Source organism: Phyllostomus discolor, chromosome 3 (genome assembly GCF_004126475.2).
Source record: "Phyllostomus discolor isolate MPI-MPIP mPhyDis1 chromosome 3, mPhyDis1.pri.v3, whole genome shotgun sequence".
Lineage (NCBI taxonomy): Eukaryota > Metazoa > Chordata > Mammalia > Chiroptera > Phyllostomidae > Phyllostomus > Phyllostomus discolor.
Window position 1 is genome coordinate 25,381,652 of NC_040905.2, and position 13,149 is coordinate 25,394,800.

The 13,149-nt window shown below is 41.4% G+C and overlaps 1 protein-coding gene across 2 annotated transcripts in view; it reads left to right on the forward strand.

Annotated features, from left to right (window-relative positions):
• The window catches only part of DNAH5 (dynein axonemal heavy chain 5), a 244,307-nt gene that overhangs the window by 215,831 nt on the left and 15,327 nt on the right, over nt 1-13,149 (forward strand). For both annotated transcript variants that reach the window (XM_036020259.1, XM_036020258.1), the window contains exons 71-76: nt 137-382; nt 3,761-3,980; nt 5,401-5,606; nt 6,289-6,492; nt 8,255-8,470; nt 10,113-10,325. In XM_036020259.1, the coding sequence (XP_035876152.1) occupies nt 137-382; nt 3,761-3,980; nt 5,401-5,606; nt 6,289-6,492; nt 8,255-8,470; nt 10,113-10,325 (1,305 nt within the window). The remainder of the gene's footprint in view (nt 1-136; nt 383-3,760; nt 3,981-5,400; nt 5,607-6,288; nt 6,493-8,254; nt 8,471-10,112; nt 10,326-13,149) is intronic.

Genomic DNA, 13,149 nt, shown 5'->3' on the forward strand with positions numbered 1-13,149 from the left:
CTGCCCTATGTAGCTGGCAGGGTTAATGTGGACATCACTGTGATAATCTACACAAATTAATTTTGGAAACCATACGGCATTGTACATGCGAAGGAGTTAGAACAAGTTTCAGTGACATGTGTACCACTTTTGGCAGGCCCGCAAGTACATCATGGACTCCATGGGAGAAAACTATGCCGAAGGGGTCATCCTGGACTTGGAAAAGACATGGGAGGAATCGGATCCACGGACACCACTCATCTGTCTCCTGTCCATGGGCTCAGATCCCACGGATTCCATCATCGCCTTGGGGAAGAGATTAAAAATAGAAACCCGCTATGTGTCCATGGGCCAGGGCCAGGAGGTCCATGCACGCAAGCTCCTGCAGCAGACCATGGCAAACGTGAGGCCAAATGTCTACTTGTGTGTTACATTGCTGATATTGCAGGTTACAGAGTTAACAATTGCATGAAAGAGCATGTGCATTGTTAAGAGTTTAAATTTACATACTGCATGCTATTTACGAAATAGGAAACATATATCAGAAAATTTTTATCGAAAAACAGATGCAATTAAAAATATTTTTCTGCTGGGCTTTGTCTTACAGAAAACTTACACAGCTGAAAATCTTATTTCCTAACCAGTTTCATAATGCTAAACCCACTCCAGATCCCAAACCTTCAGTGGGGTCCACAGCCCCGCCCCCTCTGTTATTCAGTCCAGCCCCTCCAGCTCCAATCTTGGAATCCTCAGCACTCCAGCATGTACAACACCAGTATCTTTCTTGAGTTCCAGAATGCACAGTCTATCTCCGGGAGTCCCCCAGGCCTGGCCCAGATCCCGGAGGCCAGGAATCTGCCATTACCCTGCAGTGGTGCTAGAGGTTCTAGGACACCTGGCCTGTTGCTTTCTGGCAGGGTTCCTAACGTCCTTTGTGGATTGCAAATTCTCCAGCATGCAGAGCATGTGGTGCTCAGGCCTGGCCTGGGAGCCACTGAACTCTGGAAACCACACATTGACTTTGCTAATGGGACAGTTTAGTCCAGAGCTGCGGCACTTTCAGGGACTTAACAGTGTGCTGGATGTCCTCCATTTCATTTCTAGAACCCAGCTGCTGGACAAGGCACTCATGTGTTTACTCTGGCCTAGCCTTCTCGGGGGTGTCCAGTTCCGTCTGGAGGACCCCTCCATCCCTACTCCCCTCTTCCATCACACTTTGGCTAAGCAAGGTGGGGGTGAATAACCACTTGGATTCTTGTTCCTATTGGATAACATAACACACAGTCTTAGTTTAGATCCCTTTCTGGCCTTTACTGGGCCAGACCCTACTCCTCTTTCTTGTGTCTGGCTATCCTTCATATTTCAGATTCCTGTGCTCTCCAGGGACTCCCAATCGTGAGGCAGGACTGGCTTTTTTTCCTTCCAACTCCCAGCCAGTGCCCGACTCCCCCCTCCCCCCATGAAACCACTTGCTTCTAGGTCCCTATTGCTGAATCTAGAACCTTACGACTGTGCTGCCTCTAGTTCTTTTCTCCTGGTCTAGAACCAGGTGCACTGGGTTTTAGAATCTGCATATTTACCTCAAAGCTCTACACCCAGCTTTGGTGAAAGACAGGGGTTCTTCACATGGGTTGTGCTATGTCTGATGACCTTAGCTTGCAGCGGGAGAGGGAAGACTGAAGGGATCTGATTAAAGTGTTCCTGGAGATGGAAAAAAATTCATCTGTATTTAAGACTCCCATGTCTGGTGTGACATGAGGGCTTGGTAGGCCTCGATCTTGGTTTCTTTCTCCGTCCTCTCTTCCCTCCCTCCTCTCTACTTTCTCTCTTCCTCCCTCTGCATATTGCTGCACTGAGAGAAAAGCCACTAATGTGAACAGGACACTTCTTGAATTTAAAATATATATTTGTGTAGCTAATAATAATATAGTTTCAGGCAACCAAATTATAATTTAAATGGAATATTGTTAGCCTTTAGTTTATCCATTATTATTAGCATGCTTATAATTTGTCAGAGACAATAGCTTTTTCTAAGTTTTGTAAGAAAGGTTTGAGGCAATATGACAGGATGAACCAGTTACCCAATAGGAGCAAAAAGAACAATCTGTATGAACTCGAAACGTCGAATCCAGAGTGCAGCAATTCAAAGGAAGAACCTTGGCCACAGATTCTGTGGGTGAACACTGAGGCATCAAAATTCTCACCTAAGAAACTTAGATCAGGATTTACCTGTATGCTGGATGAAGGAGAGCAACTAAAGCCTTCTGTTGTTGTTAAGTTTTATGTTTAATTTCTTTTTGTTTTGAAGGGGTGGACAGTATCAATTAAATTTTTCAAAAGGAAGGAAAAGGTCGTAAATGAACCTGTATAAAGGACACATGGACAAAGCCAAAGCGGGGTAGGATTGAGGGTGAGAGGTCAGGGGAAAGTGGTGGTGGGGAAATGGAGACAACTGTATTCAAACATCAATAAAAAAATTAAAAAACATAAAAAGATTTAAATAAAGTATGCACCTGACACTTAAAAATTTATTTTCAAAGGATAAAGAATACTTTACTTAGTACATGCTATATACTTCTGAATAAAATTATAAGGGAATATATCAAATTCCAAAGTGATCAATTTTATATGTAACTACTAAGATTTTAGATCTAGTGCTTGGTTTGTTTCTTGGAAAAAGAAATAACTCAGGATTAAACTCAGGATTAAGTCAGTCAAAACTAAATGATCCACAAAATGATCAAGAAAACAACTCAGGATTATCATCTGGATATTGTGGGTAATATTAGCAAAAATATTCTATAGATTAGATATTGAGTCAATTATTATTATATGACCTAAAATTTTTCCAGTTCTGCTTTATACATGGAATATTCTTATGCTCATAGAAAAATTTATGAAAAAGATCAGGCTTATCTTCTAAGGCTCTTATTCTTAGAATGGTCAAATTCCCCAGCAAAAGTTCTTCCACATTCTAGAGGGTGTATGCCCAGCTATTAGTATTCTGGGAAGTCAGTGGGAGCCATGAGGGGTGGGTCTCACAATCAGTGGGAAATTTTTCTTTCGTCTGTTTTCAGTGAGGTTCCTGTACCCTGTGTGCTGATGTGCTCCAGTGCAAAGGCTGTCTGTTTTGCCTTTGAAAGAAAATTAGCTTTCCATCCTTCTGTAGGCGAGGCAGGAACATGTCAGGGGTCTGGACTGTCAATCTTTTCACCCACCTTCTCTCTCAACTTCCCAAGGGACCTCTTGTCACCATTCTTGAGTGTTTTGGGAGTTTTGCGGTGTAATTCAGTTTACATTTCAGCTTTCCTGAATGTCAGCTGAGGATTCAACTTTCTTGAGTTCATTTGATATGTTATTGATGGTGTCTTTGGCCTCGCTGTTTTTGTTCTTAAGAGTTCATGCCTTCAAAAAAAGTCCCCTCCCTGGACTTTTCATGGCCTTTTGGGGAAGGAGCTGAGCTAGACGGGTATTTGCAATCAGCATGTTCACTGGCAAGTGCCGCTGTCTCTTTTTATGCTCCACGTTGGTTATTTTCATGACTCCTGCCATGTATTAATACAATTGGCATGCTACATGTGGGACCAGTATACGGAACAGGAAAAGATACACCTGTCTCAGTTAAACTTTATTGTGTCTTTGTTTTGACCTAGATTCATTTAAAGTGTTTAGTGTGCTGTTTTGTTAAGTTACAATTACTTCATTTTAAAAAAACGTACTAACTTAAATCTCTGGGCAAAACACAAAATAGCCTCATTGCCACTCACTGTCGTTGACGCAGGGAGGATGGGCACTTCTGCAGAACTGCCACCTGGGGCTGGATTTCATGGCTGAGCTGATGGACACAGTTACAGACACTGAGACTGTGCACGACGCTTTCCGCCTGTGGATGACCACCGAGGTTCACAGGCAGTTTCCCATCACACTCCTTCAGATGTCCATTAAGTTTGCCAATGAGCCTCCGCAGGGCCTCCGGGCAGGACTGAAAAGAACATATGGCGGTGAGTGGAGGAATACATCCAAGTTTATTGGTGTTCTTGCACTTGAACTATTTTCTTAAAGAAATTGTAGAAACAGAATTAGCTGGAGTATAGTTATAGCAAAGAGTACTGTTATTTAACTTGTGGAGGAGTGCATGGCCTCTTTGCCATGGTTCTTGTGGAATGTGACCTGGCAGGAAAGGCACCAGAGCTCAGAATTTCCCACCTTATATTTTTCCTAATATTGCTCTACTTTGTCCTCTACTATTCTCTGCTAGACACCTACTTTTTTATGTAAATATCTAAAGTTGATGTTTTGGTCATATATAGACTTTATGCTCCATACATGAAGAAGGAGGGTAGCCCCTTCCAAGAGGAGAGGCTGGATTAAAATTATGACCTGCCTTTATTTCATGAAGCCATATTCCATAACAGCAGAACAGTAGCGAATTAGAAATCAAACAAAAGGAGCAAAAGCAGACCGACCAAATGCCCTCCATTTAGAACTGGAACTGAGATTTTTCTCTTTGCCTTTGCTTCCTGTACTTCATGGCTTCCTGTCTGGGACTCGTGGCCTTGAAAAGAGCTTGGACTGTGGAGTCAGAAATCCTGTTTCTGATCCTCCCTCAACAAAATGCTGTGTTCTCTTGGGTGTTAGTCACTCAGACACTGGAGTTTTCATTTTCTCACATGTAAAATAAGGAACATAAAATCTATCGGTGATGATTGGAATCTAGTGTATTGAATAACAGTAATGAATGCAACAATTCTATATCATTCTGATAAATCTACAAGGAGATTTTTTGGAATTGTTAACAGGACTCAAATTCCTGCCAGTTTATAAAGTAATGTCAGGATAAAACGGATGTGGAAGAGTAATGGCAATGAAAACAGGTTACCAAATGAGAAAATTTATGGTTTTATATGTGTATTATGGATACATGTATAATCATCATAACTATTGCTTCAGGAATATATTTAGGTTGCCATGGGCTTCTATACACGCAATATTAACAATTTAATATTAATTAAAATAGTGTATGTACATGCTCCTAATAATAATAATGATGATGATGATGATGTAAGCTTATTATTGTTATTATTTAGTGGTGGTTGTAGTCATAGCAGCAGTATTTATTTCACTGCCATCATTCCTCCACCTCTACTTTCTCCCCACATTATCTGGTTAGATTGGCAGGAACTTGATCCATGTCAGTGAGCCCCTCTTTCCCTCAAATCTCTTTGCTGATTTTTCAGAGAAATGTGCCCTCTAGGTCCCCAACTTAAATTACTCTTGCCATATGAGTGTGATAAAAAATAATTTAAGATAAGTGAAGTTTAATATTAGGAATTTACAAAAAGAATTAATAACTGATAAAAGCAGTAGAAACTGAAGATGTTGGAGAGCTGACACAGGTTTCCACCCGGCTGACCTCAGCAGGTGTGAGCCAAGACCTGCTGGACGTGAGCGCGGCGGCCCCGTGGAAGCCCCTGCTGTACGCCGTGGCTTTCCTGCACTCCACGGTCCAGGAGAGGCGGAAGTTTGGTGCCCTGGGGTGGAACATCCCTTATGAATTTAATCAAGCGGACTTTAATGCCACTGTGCAGTTCATCCAAAACCATTTAGACGACATGGATATCAAAAAGGTACCGTGTGTGTGCTGCTTCATGCCACTGGTGATTGCGGGTCCTCAAGCTAAGGTGACCCCCACCCAGGGGTGTAAGGGATGTCAGCACATCCCTTACCCAGTTGTGACAACCAAAAAGTTCTGCAGACATCACCAAATGTTTTCTGGGTGGGGGCAGCTTTGGAGTAAATCTTGTAAGAGTGATGATTTTCTGTGCTTGCAAAGTCATTATCTTTAAGTCATAGCAACTTAGGTCACACTTGCCTCTTGATTTCAGCTAAAAAATAACCAAGTTTTGATGATCTTTTTATAAATTAAAGTCAAGTTGACATTACACATAACACAACCTAACAGAGTTTTTTAGAGGATAGGGGCATTGAGTGGGGAAACTTTTAAAAAACCTTAAAAAATGAAAATGAAGTCTAGATTACTTTTGAAGTGTGTGATTCTTAAAGAACCTTCCAAATATTCAAAAAATAAACATCCTTTTTCTGTTGAAATTAAAATATGAAAATAAGAAGCAGAATCTATGTCAAGTTACGAGGATGAGTTTTGAGTAATCACTTATGTTTGCCTAATTAATTTTCCTTCTGTACTTTTTACCTTATAAATAAATGAGTGAATAAGTGACATTCCTTGGCAGGCAAAATGAGGATAAGACAGTAATCAGTTCTACACAATTATTCTATAAATTTTCGCAGGGTGTCTCCTGGACCACCATCCGCTACATGATAGGCGAGATTCAATATGGAGGCAGAGTCACGGATGACTATGATAAGAGATTGTTGAACACATTTGCTAAGGTTTGGTTCAGTGAAAATATGTTTGGACCAGATTTCAGCTTTTACCAAGGATATAATATTCCAAAATGCAGCACGGTGGATAACTACCTTCATTATATCCAGGTGTGTCAATGTCAAACTTTTATGCATAGAGTAAATATCCTCAGCATTTGACCTTTTAGTTATTGATTTGCACCATTTACTCATATACTCTCTTTAGTATAATTTTTAATGGTGATACATATTGAAACTTCCACCATCGATGCTTTCTTCATGTTTATATTTCCCCAGTGATTAAAATGGTTGTATTTGTTCTGCATGTATGTTTTGTATGAACGCCCTCCTCCCATTCTCTTGTAATGCTTCAGTGAGGAATATTTTTGGGGAGATGACAGGTTGAGCAGATGAGAGCCGGGGAACCTGCACAAACTCCCCAGAGCTCTCCACCTGTGAGACTTCAGTGACTTGTGATAACAGGGCAGAGGCTGCTTCTGGACAGTCTGTTCTAGTTTTTAATCCACTTGCCTTATTTTGTGACATCTGTTCCTTAATCTGGGTCTAATGCACAGTGCATGAGTGTGTACAGGAGCCCATTCGTACAAGAACTTCTTCATTCAGGGCCAGGTACTTCTTTGTCATGGTGGCGGTGATGGGGGGCTCTCTTGGGGTTAGTAGCAACCCTGGCCTCTCCCCACATGATGTCAGCACATCTCTTACCCAGTTGTGACAACCAAAACGTTCTGCAGACATTACCAAATGTTTTCTGGGGGCGCAAATTCACTCCTGACTGAGAAACATTGCTCTAAGAAAGAATAAAATAGATTTTGACAGGAAATTGGGGGAAGAAAGTTGATTTGTGTTTCAAGGTAACTACAGTTTCTGTCTCTATACCTTGAATTCATTAGATCGTTATTTAGCAATCTCATTTGCCTCTAAGATTTATCTCAGAGTGAACAAACTAAAGCACAACAACCCCAGAGGGCTAAATTTATTAGTATATTTAGAGGTTCTATGATAAATAGATGTGATGAATTTATCATATATTATCATCTTTACACTTTCACTAATTCAAATCAGCAAATATATGTATTTTAATTGTACTATATGTGTCTTTAAATGATTAGCACTGAATAAAAAAGTGCCTTTGAAGGTATAAATTCAGATATGCCTGTACATATATTTATTTATATACATCTCATTTCACAATGAACTTGAGTTCATACATAGGAAGACATTATGTAAAAAGAAATAAAATAAGGGAGTAGATAGGAGGGAACTATGAATAGGACAATAAAACAATTCACATGTAGAAATATGTCAAATTGCAAGTAAATTTTCTCTTTGTCTAGTAGCAGGGGGAGAATTTTGCCCACTTGTTCTTGCTGTTTTCCTCCCTGACTCTATTGCTCTGTTAATAGTTCTCTCTTTTCATAGTTTCTCTCCAGGAGAATACAGTTCCTTTATTTGGGTCCTAATTGGTACAACTGTCATTTTCTGGTATCTTAAACACTTAGTAACCATTAATTATCCAACATTCATTTAAAAAACTGGCTTGAATTAGATCAGACCTTCAGAAAACAAAATACCAATCCACATTTCCCTCTCTGTCTTACATATTATAAAACAAGACAGTATCTCTTTGATTAAATTGGTTGGAGGTGTAGATATTAAAGTACCATGAGCAGATTATGTTTCTCAATGTTAATTTTTTTCAAGGCAACTTTTGATTTTTTTCTGGAGAAATTATTGAGATGGTGGTTTGATACAAATAAGGCATCTTTTATAAATGCATATTCTAATAAAAGCGCGCTTCTTCCCTGAGACAGTATACTTTAACCTGTCTTTATGGCAGCAGTCTGTGCTTACCACGGTACTTGTTGTTCAGAGTTTGCCCACCTACGACAGCCCCGAGGTCTTTGGGCTGCACCCCAATGCCGACATCACGTACCAGAGCAAGCTGGCCAAGGACGTGCTGGACACCATCCTGGGCATCCAACCCAAGGACAGCTCTGGTGGAGGGGATGAAACCCGGGAGGCCGTGGTGGCCCGGCTGGCTGACGACATGCTGGAAAAGCTGCCCCCTGACTACGGCCCGTTTGAAGTGAGTCGAAGTCTTGCCAGAATGTCTGCTGTGGATGTGTGTGTTCCGCTAGGGGAATGGGGAAAGGGGGCAAACATTTTTCTGAAAAGAATATTTTAAAAAACCTCACTTCCTGAAAACCCAGAAAAAGAAGTTTTTGAATCTATAAATGTGATCATTTTGACATATAAATAATAAGAAAACTTGATGTGAATGTTAATATTCATAATTCAGTTACAAGTATATACTGATGGGTTAGGATTCCTTTTCTAGAGCTTTCCATCGAGGTACTTCACATTGCTATTTGTTGAAAGAAAAATAATGTATTTTTAGAGTATAGCACCTGATTATTTAAAAAATGTTGTGCAATTTAATGTACACCTTAAAACTCAGGCATTCTTAATTTCAGGGAGTCTGTATTTTTATCATTAACCTGCTTTGCAGCTTCTTCATCTCACAGGTTTAAAACACTAGTATGTCTTTTAAAATATATGTAACCTTTATTATATTGTTTCCATTACCATTTAGTCCACTTATTAGTATGTCTTTTTAATATGCAACTAACTTCTAAGCAATTTCATGATTATGAAGGTTAATTTTTTAGACATATTAGCAAATTGTGAAGATATTTACCCTGACAAGAATTTTAAACTTTTGATAAAAGCAAAAATAACTAGGTTACTTTCCACACTGTCTTAAAAGATGACCCGGACTAAGTGTGACACTTTTGTCACAGGGCCGCCCTGTCCCTTTCTGTATTGCCCCCTTTCCACCTGTTTTCAGGAGGAACCCTGTGGGCTTTTGTTTCCTCAGCATCTTATTACTTTTTACGAAGCAGGTCACTTTGGCTGTGAATACGGTAGACTGAACTCAGGGACCTATCACCAAGGGAATCATTTCCTGGGGAAGAAACTCGGATCGCTTGCTTGGAGAAAATCAATACTGCAATCAGCTTTTACAAACACCTTTCATTATAGTAACAGGAAACAGGTCATTCATGTCTAGCAGTGGTTGAAATATTTATGAAGCATTAAACATAGATAAAAATATAATAAACAAATAAATAAGGTAAGTAATGGGGTTTAGAAGCATCTCCCTCTGTTTGCTGGATGTATCAGAGCTACCCTAGGATAATGCAACTCAGCCCAGCACAATAACTGATTCGTAGAAGATTCTCAATTAATGCTTGCAGGGTGGAAATGATTGGGTGGGTGGGTGGGTGGATGGGTGAGTGCTTTGATGGAAAACAGAAAGCTTTGAAAATATATGTGTAGTTTTTTGAGGCAGGCAGCAGAATGGTCATGTATGTATACATGTCTGTTCCTGTGTGTCCACTTATGTGCCTGAAAGTCTTAGATTAGCAGTAAGTGACTATTTCCAAATCAGCGCAGTTGCTGTGTAGAAGGCTGCGTGGCTGGGGTCACGCTCTTTTATTTTCCTGTGCATTAGTGGCTGCCTGTTTTCCCCACATGGGCTGGAAAGTCGGCTGGTCCTCTAACAGATGTTTCCTTTCTTATTTCTTGTCTATTTTCTGGCAGTGAAAAAAATAAATAAAAGCTTACCACTTGTGGAATTGTAAAATCTGGGGCCTTTTTGAAACCCCAGTGACATAAATGTTAACAGCTTTCTACTTTATAACGTGTGCTGCATGTCTCCATGACAGGTGAGAGAGAGGCTGCAGAAGATGGGACCGTTCCAGCCGATGAACATCTTCCTCAGGCAGGAGATAGACAGAATGCAAAGGGTGCTCACGCTGGTCCGCAGCACCCTGACTGAGCTCAAACTTGCCATCGATGGCACCATCATCATGAGTGAAAATCTTCGCGATGCATTGAATTGCATGTTTGATGCCAGAATTCCTGCTCAGTGGAGAAAAGTACGTTGAAGTCTGCTCCTGCTCTGCCTAGTCACTTTATTGTTGTGAAGAGTTGCAACTGGCTAGTGGAAAGCATCTATGGATAATTTACTTAAAGGTGTTCTTTTGCTTAGGGACTAATCCCTTTATAGTCCTGCATTTTTAGATTGTAGGTAGGGAAGGAAATTATGTAGCATTTCCCATGTATCGGGGCAGGCGATTTACATGCATTCTTTTATTTCAATCTTACATTTTATTGCTCTTAATTTACAGATGAGGGACTTGCGTCTGAGAGAGGTTACATCTTTTCTCAAATGACACACCTAAATCATCCAAGAATCAGAATTTAAATCCAAGCTCTTGGGCTTCAGAGCCCATGATACTAGTTTCATAGAAGAGAATGTTCTGAGATACTCATGCATATTAAACATTTTCTTTCTTTTGTTTGTAGATATGTGAGTATATATATCTCAAGATAACAAGTGTGCTTACTGATTTACCTGTTGGTGATTGTGTCACATGAGAGATGTGGTTTTAAGAAATAATTTCTACTTGGAATAGTCCTTTCTAAAAAAGGACTGAGTGTCTTTTTTAAGCAGGAAAACCTGTGTATTTGAGGGCAGAGGGTGCCTAAATGACATAGCTTCTTTGTTCTGTGTTTAAGCCTCTGTGTGTTGTATGCAAGTGCAATTTGTGGGGAAAATAAGTGAAATCTCTAAGATTGCTTATGATGGAGAAGAGACCTGGGAAAGGGTAGGGGGGTTGCTGTATGTATATCCCATATTTCCTGAGAAATTGCTCATTTGTCATATGCCATCACCAAGGGTGACTGCTGCCACAGTAGGAACTCCTCGGGTACTTGACTCACAGGTCTTTCTGAAAGTCCCTGCTCCCCTTCAGAAGTGCATATGTGCTCTACCCTCCCTGAAGGTTTGGCAGAAGGAGGAAACCGGGATGGATGGCAGGTGGAGAACTGTGCCAGGCTTTCCGCACTTGTGATCTGAAGTCACGGATGCAAAGTGAACCGGGTCTGTACAGTTGTGCAGCTTCCTGCAGCCTCACTCAGCCGACTGGGAGTGGGCCTGGGGAGGGCGATGGTCGAGGTCGTGCCATGTTGGGCTTCCCTAGGCAAGTGCAATGGAAGATGCGTTGGTTTTCTGGGGTTGCATAATGAGCTACCACAAACTGAATTGTTTAAACAATGGTGATTTATTGTTGCAGTTCTAGATGTGGGATGTCCAAGAGCAAGGTGTCCATAGGGCTCCCCTGCGGAGCAGAGCAGAGGGTGTGCTCCCTGGAGGTTTCTGATCCCCAGAGGAAAAAGAGAAAGTTGCTGTTTCTGAATGAGTATCTCCATGTTTTCTGCTGCCGATAGGACTTTCCTAACCACCTGCTGTCTCCGTGCTGATCTACTGACACACATTGGAGGTTACTTCTCTTTCTTTTCCACATACTGGGTGGGGCCGGAGCTCCCCACAGTTACAGTGGGATCATCTGGTGGCGGCCTCACCATGTGGTGGTGGCTCTTCCACCATGTGGCATGAAATCATCATAGTAGGGAGAAGGGAGGAATGGACAAGGTACACTGGATCTGATCGTCATGGATCAGAATAGATGCAGAGACACAAGACAACATGAATAGGAGACTGGGAAGTGTAGGGGTCACTTCCCACAGGGGATGAAAACTCGCTGGTCATTTAACAAACTATCTGTGCCACACCCCACCTCCCTTCAAGTCAGATGTGTTTCTTTACCTCCTGGGAGTGAGGGGAGTGACGGGATGAAGAAGCCTGAAGTGTTATGGAAGTGGAGCTCTCAGTCCTTGGAAGGAAATAGAGTTGTGGAGATAATGTGCTTGGCCCAGGAGGGCAGTATTTGATGACAAGGTTGAAAGCCCAAGGGTGGGACTGGGTGAATTAAGTGGATTGTTAGAGATCAGAGGTCATGAGATAAGAAGGTAGGGTATTAAATGGGTCATTCACAGGGATCCTGGTGTCACCAAGAATGATTAGTGGAAGTAAATAAGTGCGGTTAATGGGTGATGAGCTGAATTTTGAAGCCAGAATACCTGTCTTCAAATTGTGCCTTGGCCACATCCAAGCTGTGCAAGCTCAGGTAAGCTACTTGTCTTGCCATGTCTAAGTTTCCTCATCTGTATCATGGGAATTATTATTAGTCTCATCTCTACTACAGCCCTTGAGATCATTAAACTGAAGAATGTAAAGTGCTTAGAACAGTGTCTGGCATGTGGCCAGTGTTACATAAGTGCTTGCTACTATTATTGTTAAAACCACATACCTCCAATACTACCACCATTATTACCACCACCACCATCTCCGCCACTACCACCACCGTCTTCATGACTACTACTTCATTACTACCTGCATCACCATCACCTTCACCCCACCACTTCCATCACCACTGCCTGCAAGCCACCTCCACTGCCACCATTTCTATTACTACCACCATTTCTGTTATTACCACCACCAACACCATCACCACCATCTCTGCCACCACTACTTCCATCATTACCACCTTCATGACCATCACCCTGCCAGCATCCCTACTACTTTCACCAGCTCTGTCACCACTACCTCTTTCACTACCATCATCACCACCACTACCTCCTCCACCAGCACCTCCACCACCAGACCTCCATCACCACCATTTATATCATCACCACTGTCATCATCCTCATCTTCATGATTATTTTGGGGATGGAATGGAAGAACAAACCAGGAGCCAAATTCCTTGATAAGTAAGAGGCAGTAACCAGTGGTGGCAGAAACAAGAAGGGGTGAGGATGGGATGTCCAGAGTGTCTGAGATTCAAAGGCAGAGAATAA